Here is an 18,221-nt window from a genome sequence, read left to right on the forward strand (position 1 = left end):
AAATGTCTTTGATCTTCTTTCTTATATATGCAAATGTATTTCTTAAAAAAAGAAAACGCTTAAAACATTATTTGTCTTTTGAACCATCAAAATTGTGTAATTTGGTTATCATCCATTATTTCGTCACATTTTATCGTTGATCTATTTCATTTGGTGAAATTTCATTTAATTTATATGAATCGTTATCTCATTAATAAGTAACGATATTTTGACACTTGAACTTCAAACGTGATATTTCTTAAAGTTTTTTTTCCACATTACGTGGAAAAAATCAATTAGATTAAAAAACAAAAAAAAAAACAAATCCTAAACTAAAATCTATTAAGTTCAAGTGTCAAAATATCGTTACTTATCAATGAAATAATGATTCGGTTAAGTTTGAATCCAAATTGGATGAAATTTCACCAATTTGGGATAGACCATGAGCCAAATGTGCCCAAATAATAGATCGGGAGCCAAATGATAAAATTTTGGATAGATAATGGACCAAATAGTGCTTTAAGCCAAAAGAAAAAATAAATATATGCACTTATAAAATAGTAACGGTTAAAAAATATAATATAATATATAATAAATTAATTTTAATTATATTATTATATTTATCTATAATAATATCTAAGAGTGATTTTTTTTAAATAAAACACTTCTTAATTATTAGAATCGGAAGGAAGAACAATATTAAGATAGGATGGTGGACATGTCCACACATCACGAACAGACTGAGAATTGACCGCATTTGTTAAAAGATGAGCGGCTGAATTCGCTGAACGTTTTACATAGGAGACTGAGTAATTACTTAGCTCTTTTAAGATACTAACACAAGACAAAATGACCTCAAAAAAATATGAATTGTCCGGCACAGGGTGATTTAATAAATTAACAACTTGCAAGCAGTCAGATTGAATCTCCACAGGTTCTCGAAATGAATTCTTCAACCAGTAAAAGACTTCTTGAATTGTGATGGCCTCAGATAGGCTGAGATCAAACGGTCCGCCTAGTGCTCCATTACTCACTGTGATACATTCACCCTGGTAATCTCTAATAAGACAACCGAATGAACTGTACCCTGCTTCTTTGAAGATGTCAGCATCTACATTACAGTAAAATTTTCTTTCAGGTGCTTTACGCCAAACTGATGTGTTTGTGGCTGTTATAGGGACCGGGATGCTAGAGGGGATATGAGCCTCAAGCCACTCATCGTATGCCAGAAGACCGGATGACAAAATCTGCGTAGGGCTGCTCCTTTTATTTTTCCAAATAACTTCATTTTTGTGCCTCCAAATGGACCATAAATGTAGCAGCAATCTTCGAGATCAGTTCTGAGGTGGAATTAAGGAACCTCAGAAACCAATTTTTAAAGTTTGTAATTCCATCCACTCGCTTGTTATTAAATAAGTAACTTCATACATGCTTTATAAAGGGATACGAAAGAAAAATGTGGAGTTTGTCTTCTTCATATACTTGACATATCAGACAAATGTTGGAGAAAGAGCTTCATCGAGCTGCTAAATTATTAAGACAGGGAAGACAGTTTGAAAAGATCCTATATAAGAATTTTTTTTTATCTTAGGTGCGATTTTCAAGCTCCAGAGCTTCTACCAAGGGAAAAACGGAACCTCTAGTTGATGTGCAGGTAATGTCTCCATGGTACCCAGTACAAACTGTATAAATACATTTTTTTATCTCCCAACCAAAGCCACGAATCAGAGTTTTTGCGACCTCTTTTCGGAATAGAGTAAATGAGTCTTTTATCTCACTCATTGAAAATAAGATCCACCGTATGTCGATTCCAATTGCCATCGATGTGCAGTAATTCAAAAACCTTTCCAAAAAATCTCTCTAATTCTTTTCATATTTATATATAATCTATCTATATATAATATAAAATAGCATCGATGAAGCTGAGATGTCACTCCCTTCTTTTTTTCCTGATAAAAAATATCATATAATATATAGTATACTAATTTTAATTACATTATTATATTTATCTATAAAAATATTATTTTATTTGTATTATATCTAAGAGTTATACGAAATTTAGATTAGTTTTAATTATATTATTATATTTATAATAACAATTAATTTTAAGTTATATTAAGAAACTTTTAATATAAATATATTAGATGGATGGGTCGGGCCGAGCTTGGGAATTAGTTTTTTTAGTCTAGTCCAGACCGGTCCGAGCCCGATGTAAATATAGTGCGGGGTGGGTTGGGCTTGGACACAGTTATTAGATGTAAAACCCGGTTAGACCCGGCCCAGTCCATGAACAGATCTATTTATCAGTGCTCTTTTCACTCCCTATCTAACTCCGATAGGCAAAATTTACATTTTGGTTGTGAGTAAATTACATCAAAGGTACTTGAAATATACCTCAATTAACACTTTGGTACCTTGATTACATTTTGTCTTAATATACCTCAAGCATGGGTGTTGAGCGATTTCCGCAAGTGCATGATTTCGCTTGCAGTAATAAAAGATATCGAACCCACATGGAACGCTTTTAACGAAAACTTATATTAATATAGTTTAAATTACGTCTTTAGGTTTATATTATAGAAAATCGTTTAATTGAATTGAATTAATCAGAATCAGATGGGAGTTTTATGTTAGAAATTTAGAAAACAATTATGTCTCGAGATTGGACTACAAGACAGAAACTTTTAGCGTTTAAAGTAAGAAAAGCGTTAAACTTATTTGCATTAAGCAAAGATATCAACTTAAACTTTGTAAAGATTATAAGCATGTAATAAAAGGTAAATTCCTTCAATTAATAGGCTTTGAACCGTAGAAATCTACTCCGAACCAGAGAGATTTCTACGGTTCAAAGTCTATTAATTGAAGGAATTTACCTTTTATCGGAGTAGTTAATCAAATTGGTATTTATTTCCGATAAGCCGACCTAACGATCATATCTTCCGTAAACACTAATTCTTTCAAGTGTTCAACTAAGTTTCCTTGTAACTATGTGAAATTAAATACATTTTAATGGAAACACCAGAACCTTACTTCGAAGATATTATCAAAGTAACTACAGAAATGTATATTGAATTGTGTAAACTTTTTATTATAGAATTTATGAATCATAACAAGTTAACAGAGAAAAGTAAACATGAGAGCATTCTAACTAATTTTGAGTTTCGGGTTGTCAATCCTTTCCTCAAACCTCGTTGGAGTTTATCAGACTCTAGGGTCGCTTCCGCTGCTTGTTCTTCTCGTTGAATCTTTGGAATAGAGATGGTTCGTCTTCTACCAGAATGAAAAATCGTCTTCGAACAATTCTTAATCTAAACTTAATCGCTACTGTGTTTGTAGTTAATCTAAGAATAATCTTGTGTACAACAAGTTTGCTTTACAGAATTGAAAACTAATCTCTGACTCTTTTCTGAGTCAGAGATTCAACATAATATCTGCTCTCTAAACTCTTAATTAATCTAACTCAACCAACTCTGAAATCAACTCTCTATTTATAAATGTTGAAGAGTCGTGTTTGAAGGGTTGTGTCCGCTGTGAAGAGACGTTTCTATCCACTCGAACATACGCGTTTCTTGGAATTTTGACATGGAAAAGTGTGTTATGACACTCTAGAGGAACATGACTCCCTAATATATCCTAAAATTTGATTTGATACTCTGAAATTTTTGGTTTTGAATGGAAAATGGTTGATCTCAACTTCTTACAAGTGATTTTCCTTGATCTATTTCTCGATCGTATTTTTCAATCATCTTTGAAGGTTTTTTATCATAGGAATCCGACTCCTATGCCTACATCAGAAACTATGGTTTTGTGGTTAGCTCTTAATGTATGATTGGATATCAGAATCTGAAAGTATCGAATATGTTTTGTATGGATTCTCGAATTTGAGATCATGGAAAAGTGTTCTTTATTTCCTAGCCTACTGAAGCGAGGTTGATATGTAGCATAGCTCTTCCGTTTCAAGAAACTGAGGATAAAATTATCTAGCAACTCGGGCTATCCCGCTATTGAGAATAGTCACATGAGAGGTGAGGCTGGGGTAAATTACAATCATGGTACCTAAACTTTATCCTCTTTTATACATTGATACCTATATTTCATTTTTGCACAAAAAAAAATACATGAACTTAAGCTGACTGGCCATTATAGTGATGATTGACCTGCTAACATCGGTTAACCATTAAAAATATGGATAAATTATAACTAAGGTACTTGGACTTTAAACTTTTTCACACTTTGGCACCCAGACTTCATTTTGCATAAGAGATTTGACCAACTCTTTGACTTAAATGTGGGACTTACTTAAGTTGTAAATACAATTTAGCCCTTCCTGTCCATCTCTACTCTTACCTATCTATATCTTTCTCTCTCTCTCTCTCTCTAAATTTTTTTTTATCTCTTTGAATCCTTAAAAATTGAAGAAAAATCCAAACATGTAGAATCAATTAAATAAAACATTGTTAAAAAAAAATTACTGTACTATGAAACTATGCAAATTTTTTTATAATATTCTAAAATAGATTTGTTTTTTCATCAACTACAAATAGAAATTGATTGAATATCACATTATCTCCTAACACACAACTCCTTTATATCACCCGTAGATTATAACGACCGTATTGTTGGTTATTTCTTGGCTAAGTTGGAGGAAGAATCAAATGAACGTATAGCCACATCACCTCCCCGTTGTTCTCTATACAAACCAGAAGTTAGGTGTCGCCACCATGCATGTCTAGATTGAAAGCAATTGTTACTTCCATCTAAAGTTGGAAAAATGCCTAGTAATTGGATGATTCAGAATTTTTTGGATATCTTTACAAATTTTAGGAATTCAAAGAGGTATGAAATTGTAATTTAGGGGGAGAATAATGAAAATGAAAGAGAGAGAAAATTGAGGTTATAAATAGAAATAAATGACTAAATTGTCTTTACAACTTAAGTGAGTCCCATATTAAAATCAAAGATTTGGTCAAACTATGTCACATCAACATTTTTAAACATTAAACGATTGTAGCGGGTGTTAGGTCTATAATGTCTGGTCATTTTAGTTCATGTATTTTCTTATGTAAAAATGAAGTTTGTATACTAAAGTGAAAAAGAGAAAAAGTTTAAGTATCATAGTTGTAATTTATTTGGTGAAGCTGTCCAAGAATAGAAGCAACTGTGGGAGTTGCATATACTTTGTACAAAATGTTTACCTAGAAGAACTCATCTCCTTGATAAACGATTGTGTGTGGATGTTTGGGAATTGTATGTTTGCAATGGCATGTTGTTGGTCTTAGTGGTCCGAAAGGAGATTTTGAAAATATTTTTTATTAGTTTATGCGTCATTGTACTTTGTAGTGGAAGGAGTTAATTTTGTGAGCTGTCTAGGGCTAACATAACAATTGCTATTGGAGCCGGTATCACTATTGGAATTGATATGGTATTAGTTAATTTGAAAAGTATAGATCATGGACTGTAATAAGGATGAAGCCTATCTTAATATTGATAATGATTCTTACACAAGAATTATGAAATGAAATGCAATTCTTTGGTCTATTTCACTCCAACTCTACAATGTTATTATGGATTAATGCTAAGTAGTGGTTGATAGTTTCCAAATATTGTAGAGATTTTATTGTTCACGTAGTATGTTTGTTGTACTCTAAATTTTCTCGCAAGACATTAGTGCGTTTTCTATCTTATTGTTCATGTAGTAGCTTTCCTTTGAATTACTAGTTAGTTAAAGGATTTGGTTGATTAGTATTTGTTTCAAAGTTTGTAAGAGCAACTCTAATGGTTACAAAAAGGGACCAATTTATAATTTTTTAGACACTTGCAACCACTAGAGTTGCTACAAACAAATTCTCCAAAGTCTAGAGACTCGCTCCAGCGAATCTCTTGCCAAAATTGAATAAAAAAAAAAGTTCAATTGCATGAGAGAGAGTGATATACACGCATATTGTTTAGACAAAATGGTGGCTTCCAATTACAAAATTGGTGCATGATTCTATGAAGTCTATGGAAAAGAGTTGGTTTTATCTTAGCCCACGTAGGGAAGCAAATGAGCTGAACCGAGACCGAACAAGGACAGGCTCGGCTCGGCTCGAGAAGTGTGCAAACCGAGCTCGGCTCGAGCTCGAAGCTCGTCGAGCCTAGAATTTTGGAACTCGGCTCAAGCTCGATATAGGTTCGGCTCGAGCTCGAAGCTCGTCAAACGGCTCGTTTTGAATTTTTTTATTTGAAACAATATTTTTAAAACTGAATCGGACCGACCAATCCAACCAGAATCAGCCAAACATCCAATCCAATTATATATCTTTTGAGTCAAAAACATCAACCCACTAAAAATCAGAGTAAAACAGTAAAATGGAATGACTCTGGTTATTTTATTACTTAGGCCCTGTTTGGTGGGTAAATTACATATGTGATGTATAACCTTTACCTGTTATCACACTTTGGTGTACAACCTTTAATTTTGCACACTAAAGTGTACAACCTTCTGGTGACCTCCCACTAAAGTGTACAGCCGGTATTTGTGACCGGTCAACACAAGTCAACATTGACACGTCAGCATTTTGACCACTTTAAAAGTCAAAAATTCACATCCCTAATATATAATTACTAAAATACCCTCATCACTTTCAAATTAATAAAAATAGAACTCACCCCCTCTCTCCCTTCCATTTCTCTCTCTAACTCTTTTCTCTAAAAGCTTTCAATCTCTCAATCTTTTCCTTTCTTTCTCTAAATTTTCTCTCTCTAAAAGCTTCTAATCTCTCTATCTTTCCCTTTCTCTCTTTAAATTTTTTTTCTCTCTCTAAAAGCTTCCAATCTCTCTCTTTTCGGTCAAGAGTAATCAAATTATCGCCAAAGTACCAGCTTCCTCAAACAGTTCAACAGTGGAGACACAAACAAAAAAAAATCAGAAAAGACAGACAGTTAAGAAAAACAAAGACTTGTTGGTCACTGGAGTTGCATAGACGTTTTTTACACGCTCTTCAACGACTTGGTGGATCACATAGTAAATGATTTCTCAAAACAAATAATTAACAGTTTTGTTTTATATTTTCTTAATTAAACATCAGATTAATTGAACTAATTTCTAAATTAACGCAGCTACAACACCTAAACAAATTAGAGAGCTAGTGAAGGTGGATGGGTTAACTAATGATGAAGCCAAAAGTCATTTGCAGGTAAGTTGTTTGATAGTGTTTAATATGGTTATTTTATGGTAATTGGAAATGGTAAATTGAAATTTAGTTTTAATTTGTTTCAGAATCGTGTAAAATTTTATGATAGAATAAAAATAGTAAATGCCTCTCACATGATTTAGATTTTATTATTTTAATTTTGTAACTTGCTGTAAGAATTAGATAGATAGGGAGAAAAATTAAGAGAAAAATGGAAAGGGAGACAGATTGAACTCTTTTAGAGAGAGAACAATTAGAGAGAGAAATGGAAAGGGAGAGAGATTGAAAGCTTTTAGAGAGAGAAAGGGAAAGATAGAGAGATTGAAAACTTTTAGAGAGAGAGAAGAGTTAGAGAGAGAAATGGAAGGGAGAGAGGGAGTGAAAAAACCGAAAACGAGAAAAAAATACAAAAAAACGGGGAAAAACGAAAAAATATGAAAAACACGAAAACGGTAAAACGAGAAAAATATGCAAAAAATGCGAAAAATATGAAAAACACGAAAACGGTAAAATACTAAAACGAGAAAATGCGAAAAAGTTAAAAAAAAACGAAAACGAGAAAAAATGCAAAAAATGGGAAAAAACGAAAAAATATGAAAAACACGAAAATGGTAAAACGAGAAAAAAATGCAAAAAACGGAAAAGGCGACAAATATAAAAACGAGAAAAATATGAAAAACACGAAAACGGTAAAATAGTAAAACAAGAAAAATGCGAAAAAGTAAAAAACCGAAAACGGGAAAAAAATGCAAATAACGGGAAAAACGAAAAAAAATATGAAAAACACGAAAACGGTAAAACGAGAAAAATGCAAAAAACGTAGAAATGCAAAAAAACCATAAAAATGAAAAAAAAATTAATATGATAAACACGAAAACAAGAAAAACACGGAAAAATGCGAAAATGAAAAAAACGGAAAAAAAACAAAAATGAAAAAGAAATTAAAAAAAACATAAAAATCGCATTTAACTAACATAAACATATATATATTGTAATACTAATTGTATTTCATCAATTTTATTAAAATTTGTCAATCAAACATAGTAATGTAATCATGATTTCATTTTATTACATTACACATTTGATTAAATTACAACATTGATTACATTACATTGTATTACAACGTATCAAACGGACCCTTATAGATTCCGTGCGCCACGTGGGATTGCTATTCGTCGCCCTATCCACGCTGAACTTAAACTATGAAATTAAAATATATTAAATAACTGTACACAAATTATCTCTGGGCTTGGGCCACATTTTATTTTAATTTTGCATCTTCTCTTTTAAAGGATTTTTTCTATACTTACATTATAAGTTTATTTAGTAAACTGTGTTGCTTTTTTAATTTCAAATGTAGTCTATTATAATTTCAAATGTAGCCTAAGACTAAGAACAATAATATCCTATGATTACTTTATTCAAGCAATTTAGTATTCTTTTATCATTTTTATTAGGAAAAGTACAAAAATAAACCTTGTGGTTATATCTGTTTTCGAACAACACCCATGCGGTTTAAAAGTTTGTAAATTGGTACCATGTACTTCATTCCGTTAGCAAATGCATACCAAATTGACTAACGGTGTTAAAAGTCAAAGGAAAAAGAGTTAATTTGGTCCTTATATTTATTTATTTTATAAATTAACTCCTTTTATTATCTAATTATCACAAATAAACTCCAAAATAAAAATTAAAAATCAAATACACCATCTTCTCCCTCTCTTTAATTTTTTATTCTTATTCTTCTTTCTCTCTCCTCTCTATCTCCTCTTTATTAATTTCTCTATCTAGAATCAATTGAATTTCATCTGTTAGGATGCTGAAACAAGATTATACATTTAGGATGTTGTTGATTCAAATGAATCTGAAGACTCTCATTGTTATTAAAAACATTCAAGCACTTTGAGTGAGGACAAACTTGCTTATACTTCTTTGGCAATCACACCTGGCGTCGACGTCCAGGGCCAACCTATCGATCCACGAAAGGTCCAAGAACATTTCGAGGAGTTTTACGAAAATATATTTGAAGAGCTCAATAAGTTCGGGGTGATCGAGAGTCTCAATGTCTGCGATAATCTCGTTGACCATATGATCGGTAATGTCTATGTCCAGTTCAGGGAGGAAGATGAGGCCGCAACTGCTTTGCAAGCTCTTCAAGGCCGATTCTACTCCGGTCGCCCAAATTATCGATGATTTTTCGCCTGTTACCGATTTTCATGAAGCTACATGCAGACAGTATGAGGTGAATAATTGCAACCGTGGAGGTTACTGTAATTTTATCCATGTGAAGGTGATTGGTAGAGAATTGAGGAGGAAGCTTTTTGGAAGGTATCGGGGATATAGAGTCAATAGGAGTCGGAGCAGAAGTGGTAGTCCAAAGCCAATAAGGGATAAAGACAGAGATCATGATAAGCAAAAGAAGGATTATAAGAACAGGGAGAGGGATTATCGTGCGAATGGGCGGAGGAGTGGGGAAAGAAATGACAGGTATAAGAGAGATGGCGGTGGTAGAAGAAGACAGGGTAGTCCGAGGCGGAGCAGGAGCCCGGTTAGGGAAGGCAGTGAAGAACGCAGAGCTAGGATTGAACAGTGAAATAGAGAGAGGGAGAAGCAGCGAGGGAAAAAAGGGGTATTTAATTTTTGGGAGAGAAATTAATAAAGATAAGAGAGAAAGAAACAAAAAAATAAGAAATTAAAGAAATAGGAAAGATGATGTATTTGATTTTTAATTTTTATTTTGAGGTTTATTTGTGATAATTAGATAATAAAGGAGGTTAATTTATAAAATAAATAAATATAAGGACCAAACTAACTCTTTTTCATTTGACTTTTAACACTGTTAGTCAATTTGGTATGCATTTGCTAACGACATGAAGTACATGGTACCAATTTGCAAACTTTTAAACCACACGGGTGTTGTTCGAAAACAAATGTAACCACAAGGTTTATTTTTATATTTTTCCCTTTTTATTAATATATTATTTTATTCAAGTAACAAATATAGAATCTAATAAATATATATATTCAATTTAGACCTATCTCAACTAAACTTTTTCTTTAAAGGACCAATTTTGTAATTAACCAAAAGGAGGTGGAAAATTTGTAAATAAAAGGAAAGAGAAAATTGTTTTATTTTTTTCTTTAAAATGCATTTTCCTGACTTTTCCAACCTCGTTTTTCAAAAAAATTTATACCGTTGGACTCGTCTTAATTAAACGGTCATTTTAAGATCCATGAAGCTCAAGTAAAAAAAATTCCGGTGAACGGAATCCGGATGGGCGTTTTCTGGTAAGCAAAAATATGTCCAGAAAATTCTCAAAAAATTTCAGAACATGTAATACATTATTCTAAGAAACTTTAATTCTTGGGTCGAAACGAGATTTCTTACGGTTTAGTCCCAATAAAACGTTTTCCTTAATTTTATCCATTTTACATGCTTCAACAATTTGTTAGGTAAAAACTGTAATGAATCTCGCTTTGATCCAAGAATTAAAGTTTCTTAAAATAATGTGTTGCATGTTTTGGAATTTTTTGATAATTTTCTGGACACGTTTTTTGTCCTACTTACGTTGTTCCAAATCAATGTACCATTTGTTCCAACATAATACTTGTTTTATTTATTTTCTTTAAAATACATTTTTCTGATATTTCTAACCTCGTTTTTCAAAAAAATTTATACTATTAGACTCGTCTAAATTAGACAGTCATTTTAAGATCCCTGAAGTTCAAGTAAAAAAAATTTCGGTAAACGGAATCCGAGTGGGCGTTTTCTGGCAAGAAAAAAGTGCCCAGAAAATTCTAAACAAATTTCAGAAAATGTAAAACATTATTCTAAGAAACTTTAATTCTTGGGTCGAAGCGGGATTTCTTACGGTTTAGTCCCAATAAAATTTGTTCCTTAATTTTATCCATTTTACATGCTTCAACAATTTATTGGGTTAAAACTGTAAGGAATTTCGCTTTTACCCAAGAATTAAAGTTTCTTAGAATAATGTTTTACATTTTCTAGAATTTTTTGAGAATTTTCTGGGCACTGAATCTCAAGTAAAAAAAATTCCGGTGAACGGAATCCGAGTGGGCGTTTTCTGGCGAGAAACAAAGTGCCCAGAAAATTCTCAAAAAATTTCAGAAAATGTAATAATTATTCTAAGAAACTTTAATTCTTGGGTCGAAGCAGTATTTCTTACGGTATAGTCCCAAAAAATTATTGAAGCATGTAAAATGGATAAAATTAAGGAAAAAGTTTTATTGGGACTAAACCGTAAGAAATCCTGTTTCGACCCAAGAATTAAAGTTTCTTAGAATAATGTTTTACATTTTCTGGAAGTTTTTGAGAATTTTTTGGACACTTTTTTTCTCGCCGGAAAACTCTCACCCGGATTCCGTTCACCGGAATTTTTTTTACTTGAGCTTCAGGGATCTTAAAATGACCGTCTAATTTAGACAAGTCTAATAGTATAAAAATTTTCGAAAAACGATGTTAGAGATGTCGGGAAAATGTATTTTAAAGAAAATAAATAAAACAATTTTCTCTATCCTCTCATTCATTTTATTTACCAATTTGCCACCTTGCTCTTTTTAATTATCATCAAAACTACGTAGTTTTGTTATGTCACACAATAAGTTCATTGTCACAACTTAAACCCTTGTCACGCTGGATCTCACCCCTATATATATATATATATATAATCGAGCTTGCTCACGAGTTTTCGAGTCAAACCTAAAAAAGCTCAGACTCGGCTCATTAATGCTCGAGCCGAGCTCAATCGGTCCAAACTTTGACCGAGCTTTGACCGAGCCAAACTCGAACAGTTTGCAAACTAGACAGACTCGTTTGCACCCCTAGGCCCACCATTCTTTTCTCTAAAAGAAAACACTACCTTTTCAGTTTTTTTTATATAAATTTGGTGGAAGAATGATTTTATATTTGTTAAAACAAACAAGAAATTATATAGCATACTTTTTTTTTTGTTACAACATGCAACTTAATTTGATTTCACGGTGACATTTTATTTTTTAATTATACTTTTTTAAAATTCTTATAAATACATTTATTTAAATTGAAAAAAACCATATCAATTCTCAATCTTTTCTAATTATTTGTTTTTTAAATAAATCCTCATAATAAATACCCTCAATTTAATGCATTTAATTTGTTTATTTTTGTTCAAATGTATATTTTTTTATGCATTACAAAATAAAGAAAATAAAATACTATATAACGTATGAGAGCGCATTTTATAAGAAAATAAAATAAAAATGGTTATATTTAAGAGCAATAATAGGTAAATTATATTTGATTAAGTGTATGCCATTAGTTAAACACTATGATGAAAAGTAGGAGATGACCTGAAAATCAAACCACAATTACCAAAACAATCAGCCAGTATTATCATCCTAAGCTGTAAGTTAGCCTTGAGCAGTCTAACTCTTTCCTTAAAGAATCATTCATAGGTTTACGCCATATCATATATACTCACTAATGTAAGGAGCTATGCCTACAAAGAGCGCATTTTAATCCCATCCACTAGCCACGACAGATTCGTGACCAAATTCATAACCTTGTGATGCAGCATAAGAACCAGAACTGGCAACCATATCATAACCAGTAGCATCACTCGAAGGGGTAGCATATGAATCCATCCCGCCTGAAACTGAAGTACCATACGAGTAAGAATCCATGTTATACGATTGGCTATTGCTATTGCTACGGCAGTCATAGCCACCAAACTTGCTTCCACCATATCGTTTGGTCCGCCCACCATAAGACGAACTCTCAGCATATTGGCTAAGCCAAGAAGGCACCTCTAGATTGCCTTCCTTCATTACTTCAGCAAGTCCCTTCGCTATTGGACTGTTCTTGTCACTAAAGAAAGCAGTTGCTGCTCCAGATTTACCAGCTCGACCAGTTCTGCCTATCCTGTGAACATAGTCATCTATGTCTCTTGGCAGATCAAAATTTATCACATGAGAAACATGAGGTATGTCTAGACCTCGAGAAGCCACGTCAGTAGCCACCAGGATTGGAGTTGCACCACTCTTAAACAACTTCAAGGCTCGTTCCCTCTCCTTCAAATTCAATAGGGAATAATGAACAAAACAAACAGAATTCCGGAAAAAAAAAAAAACTGATGAAAGCAAGTTAATACTTAAATTTTCAGACAGCTAACGTCATGGTTCCACCCTTGAGCAACAAAGATTTGAAATTTAACATAACCTATTTTCTAACTCGCCAATTTTAAGCTGAGACTAGTTTCTACCTCGAGAATTTTAAACTTACACTAGACCTACCTCGACAATTTTAGTACTTCCAGCTATATTCTAAATCCAACAACAGCGCAACTTGTAATAGTTTTTTCAACTTCTACTTTTGCAAGGAAAAAAAGGCATTGCTTAGTTGTGAAACACAAAGCAAAGCCATTAGCTAAATTAGTGCTAAAATGTCAGTACGCCCGCTAACCTTTTGCATTTTGTCTCCATGTATTGCTATTGCTGGAAAGCCATTCGTGCACAACCAGTGCTCTAAAGCATCTGCTCCTCTCTTTGTCTCCACAAAAATTAATGTTAAATTTTGCTGCAAAATAAAATTAACTTGATTTTTAACGCAAATATCGCATTGCTAATTTACACAAGCACAAGGGAAAGATAATAGAATACCTTGCTATTGGTTCCATTTGCCATTTGGGAACCAAGAATATCTACAAGTCGGTTCCTTTTGTCCATATCCTGAACAAGCTCGACTCTCTGAGCAATCAAATTAGTGCTCGAACCAACTCTTCCCACAGTAAGAAATACATAGTCTGAAAGAAAATCAGATGCAAGTTTCTGCAAGGAAATAAGTAATATTGGAGCACCTGTAAGCATATTTACCAATGAAGGAAATAATGGACAAACACTAGTAAATTAACCGCCATTAAGACTATAAGAGAAAAGGACAAAACCCCGGTAAAGAATGAATTTGTGATACAAATGAGACATGTAATATTTGTTTCTGCTACTTAGAAGAACAGACTGTTAAACTGAAGGGTAGGAGAAGACTGTTCACAGACTATTACAGTATAATTTAGCCAAGAATTAATTACTATGCAGAAGTATTTGCGCATGATAAAAGCCCACCAACAGGCAACAAGGCGCTATTCAGAATAGATAATTATAAAAAAAATAACAAAAGAAAAACTTCTGATCGAGCATTATTAGAAAGTTCCAAGGCCGACAAATTTCTCTTCATAAGTTATGAATCATAACTGATTTAGCACAGAAATCAGAAACATATTGATTAAATTAATACAAGTCAATTTAGCAAGCAAGACAACACACCGCCTTCTTTGCATTCTCCAAACATTTGCTTGTTAAGGAAATAAAACATAAAAGGAATCCAGAATAATAAGTAACTGGTCTAATTACTCAGCCATTCATCTAGCAACTAAAAATTCCTTCCATCAATAAGATAGCACATAATGCAGACACTATGAAGAGAGAATTGCATGGACAATCTTAATAGGTCAGATTCATTAAATTTTCTTTGAAGAGTTTAGGTAATTAAGTTAACAAAACGTTGAAATTCCCATGAAATCCTTCTTCTACGAATAAAGCTAATTATAATTAAAACTTAAATATCATGTCAGTTTACTCATATTGAAATTCCCATGAAATCCTTCTTCTACGAATAAAGCTAATTATAATTAAAACTTAAATATCTTATCATGTCAGTTTACTCATATTTAAATGAGTAAAATCACAAAGCACCTCCAGCTTTCTCGCATAAGAGGCATGTGATTAATGATAATAGACAAACCTGTATGTTATGTGGAAAAGTAGCACTGAAAAGCATGGTCTGCCTTTGAGCTAGTGGTGGCATGTCCATTTGCTGAACAATCTTCCTGATCTGGGGTTCAAATCCCATATCCAACATTCTATCAGCTTCATCCAAGGCCAAATACTTTATCATTCCAAGAGAAACTCTTCCTCTCTCAATCATATCCACTAAGCGACCAGGAGTTGCAACTAAGACATCAACACCCTTCTCCAAATTGCGAAACTGAAAAATGGTATAAATGATTGTTCAAACAGCACTTCAATTATAAGTATACAATATCCATAGTTATAAATACAACACACGCACTAACAGAAACACACTTATGGCAAAATAAAGAGACACTAGTAACAGTAAACAAAGTATTAACTCGCTCCAAAATGTACCTCATGAGAAATGCCTCATATATTTTAGGAGACATAGCTATGGTATAAATGATTGTTCCAACAGCACTTCAATTATAAGTATGCAATATCCATAGTTAGAAATACAACACAAGCACTAACAGAAACACACTTATGGCAAAATAAAGAGACACTAGTAACGGTAAACAAAGTGCTAACTCGCTCCAAAATGTACCTCATATATTTTAGGAGACATAGCTTGCTAATTAAGCAATGTAAGATATTTAACACACCACCAGTTCATTTGGAGTGTGGAGCTAATATTAGAGACGGACCCAACATTGAACCTTGACTTTAAACATTGGCCTAACTGACATATTTAAGCAGCCATGTAGCTTATAATTAAGCAATGTGAGATATTTAACAAACACCATTATTGCCTAGTATATTTGAGGAAGTAATGTAGGTTTCTAATTAAGAAATGTGATACTAGGAGTGAGAAACTGAAAACATGAAAGGAAATGTTTTTAGAAAAAGCTATGCTTGCACCCATAAACTAAATGGAAGTAGAAGAAATGCAGCAACATAGAAAATTAAACAAAACAGATGATCAAAAGAACAGGTTTGCATTTGTCTTGTAAGCCAAGAAATTGGCAAGGAGCAAAAGCACACGGAAAACACCAAAATCTAAACAGCAAAGGAGTTAAATTAACTAATCAAATGGCATATAATGTAACACAGTGAAAATAAATAGAACTACTCGAACCTGCTGCAAAATGGGCGCCCCTCCATACACTACCCCGATCTTCACCCCAGTGTTATAAGCAAACTTGTGTGCCTCATCATGAATCTGATTGAGACAAACAACAAAAACAAATGAACAAGAATGACCCATGTGCACAAAAAGAAAAAAGAAAAAAAAAACAATCCTCACCTGACAAGACAACTCTCTGGTAGGAGATAGAATGAGCGCAGTAGGGCAAGCCACCCTATTCCTGCCACGGCCTGATCCGGCAGTCTTAAACTGGCCCCTTAAAATCCCATGGATAATAGGAAAACAGAACGCAGCCGTTTTGCCTGAACCAGTTTGTGCACAAGCCATTAAATCCCTCCCAGCAACGGCTATGGGTATGGCGTGCCTCTGAATCGGAGTTGGTCTCACATAGTTACACCTCTTAATATTTTCATTCAAACCCTCACCCAAATCAATTTCACTGAAGGTATTCACTGCTGCAGGTATGTTGGAGCCAGTGACTTCGACTGGTATATCCTCATACGCATCAAAATTAATAGCACTATTCTCATTGTTGTTATCGTTAGTTTCATTATCTTTCGTTACCTCTAGTCTCTCAAATCTTTCCGTTAAATCAAACGAGTCTTGATAGTCAGATTTATTGTTGACAGACTCGTTCAGCAGAGAAGCCCTCCGCTGAGATACACCACGGCCGCGACCCCGGCCACGTGGACGTCGAGATGAACCAGGTTGCGAAGGCAAACAATGTTCGGAAAAACCGGCATATCCACTAGCGGAATCGGCGGAGTCAGTACGGTAATGAAATGGAGCGGCATTAGAGAAATTTCTGAAATGCGGTGGAACGTAAGAGGGCTGGGTACGACGAGTTGGCTTCCGGGTTGACTCAGTAAACGTATCAACCCAGGTCATGATTTTGATAAATTGATAATTAGCGGAAGAGAGAGAGAAAAGGAGAAGGGAAGCTGAAAGAAGCAGGAATGATGGAGGGTTATATATAGAGAAAGAAATGGAGAAGATCAGAAAAGGATATTTGACGTGGGAAAAGTGAAAGTAGAAATGGTATGGAGAAAAGTGTAAGCATTTAGGGAAATGAGCTCCTTCTCCTTCCCCATATAAAAAAGCTGCAAAACCCTATTAGAAAATAGCAGTGCAGTGAATCACACCATTATCTAGGCTAGGAGGATGAGGAGGATGAAAGGAAGAGAAGAAGGCGAGGCGTTTTCATATTCTGACGACTTGTACGTGATGGAGTATGATTAAGGATGGAGAGACAAATGGAAGGGCGCATTATATTATTGTGAGACTGCTGCACGGGATATTAACTGAGGGCAAAATATCTGCGTATATTCCGGTGGGCCCAGGGGATGTTTAACTTATGATGGGGATTGATGAAAGCTTAAACTCTTGATAATACGACCCTCTCTTGCCATTTGGCTCATCTTAATTTTACCTATCACCGGCAGCGCTGATCCAGTTTCAGTATTTTTTAGGTAAATAATTATAGGCTTAATACATACCCAGCCCCCTAAAGTTGTCCTTTTTATTCATTTAACCCCTTCAACTTAAAGGACATCCTTTTAACCTCATAAACTCCAAAAAAACGCTACTTTTAACCCCCTATTTTAGAATGCCGAGATATAATATTGTCCGTGTGTATCACGCGCGTGACACGTGTGTATCCTGAATTACCCAGCCCCCTAAAGTTGTCCATTTTGTTCATTTAACCCCCTCACCTCACGGGCCGCCCCTTTAACCCCCTAAACTCCAAAAAAATGCTACTTTTAACCCCATATTTTAGACTGCCGAAATATAATGTTGTCCGTGTGTATAATTTGCTCTTTTCTTTCCTACTTTCTTCTTTTGAAAGTCTTTAATATTGAAAAATTGCTATAAATATCATTTAGTCATCACTTCTCTTCCACTGTATTCTATACTTCATATCAAATCAGATTTTAACTCTTCCTTTGTATTGCCTTCCACTGTATCTATATACACTGTGGTCATAATTCATACAAAGTTAAAGCATTTTTTACAATTCCAACGTGGATTGAGACCAAAAAAAGCACCAATTAAAAATTAGAAAGACACCAATTAAATCTTCTTTATCTCCAATGCCCGTACTTGAGTTGAAACTAGGATTTTTTTGGAGTTTAGGGGGT

The 18,221-nt window shown here is 33.7% G+C and overlaps 1 protein-coding gene and 1 pseudogene across 1 annotated transcript; one reads left to right on the forward strand and one right to left on the reverse strand.

Annotated features, from left to right (window-relative positions):
- Nucleotides 1–7,131: 7,131 nt before the first annotated feature.
- Nucleotides 7,132–9,807, forward strand: LOC136203927 (splicing factor U2af small subunit B-like; annotated as a pseudogene).
- A 2,635-nt stretch (nt 9,808–12,442) lies between these two features.
- On the reverse strand, nt 12,443–17,287 carry LOC136202926 (DEAD-box ATP-dependent RNA helicase 52C-like). The gene is made up of 6 exons (XM_065993922.1): nt 16,243–17,287; nt 16,075–16,158; nt 14,947–15,189; nt 13,809–13,976; nt 13,612–13,725; nt 12,443–13,220 (listed from the first exon to the last, which is right to left on the reverse strand). The coding sequence occupies exons 1-6, from the start codon at nt 16,969–16,971 to the stop codon at nt 12,666–12,668; spliced, it is 1,893 nt and encodes a 630-aa protein (XP_065849994.1). The 5' UTR covers nt 16,972–17,287; the 3' UTR covers nt 12,443–12,665.
- Between the last annotated feature and the right edge of the window lie 934 nt (nt 17,288–18,221).

The sequence above is a fragment of the Euphorbia lathyris genome, chromosome 8 (assembly GCF_963576675.1).
Source record: "Euphorbia lathyris chromosome 8, ddEupLath1.1, whole genome shotgun sequence".
NCBI lineage: Eukaryota > Viridiplantae > Streptophyta > Magnoliopsida > Malpighiales > Euphorbiaceae > Euphorbia > Euphorbia lathyris.

Bases quoted from the DNA above. Each gene is read 5' to 3' on its own strand.
- LOC136202926 (XM_065993922.1), bottom strand. From the start codon at position 16,971: ATGACCTGGGTTGATACGTTTACTGAGTCAACCCGGAAGCCAACTCGT. The intron at 15,190-16,074 runs GTTCGAGTAGTT...ACCATTTTTCAG, and splicing joins GGGCGCCCATTTTGCAGCAG to TTTCGCAATTTGGAGAAGGG. The intron at 13,726-13,808 runs GTATTCTATTAT...TTTATTTTGCAG, and splicing joins CAAATGGAACCAATAGCAAG to CAAAATTTAACATTAATTTT.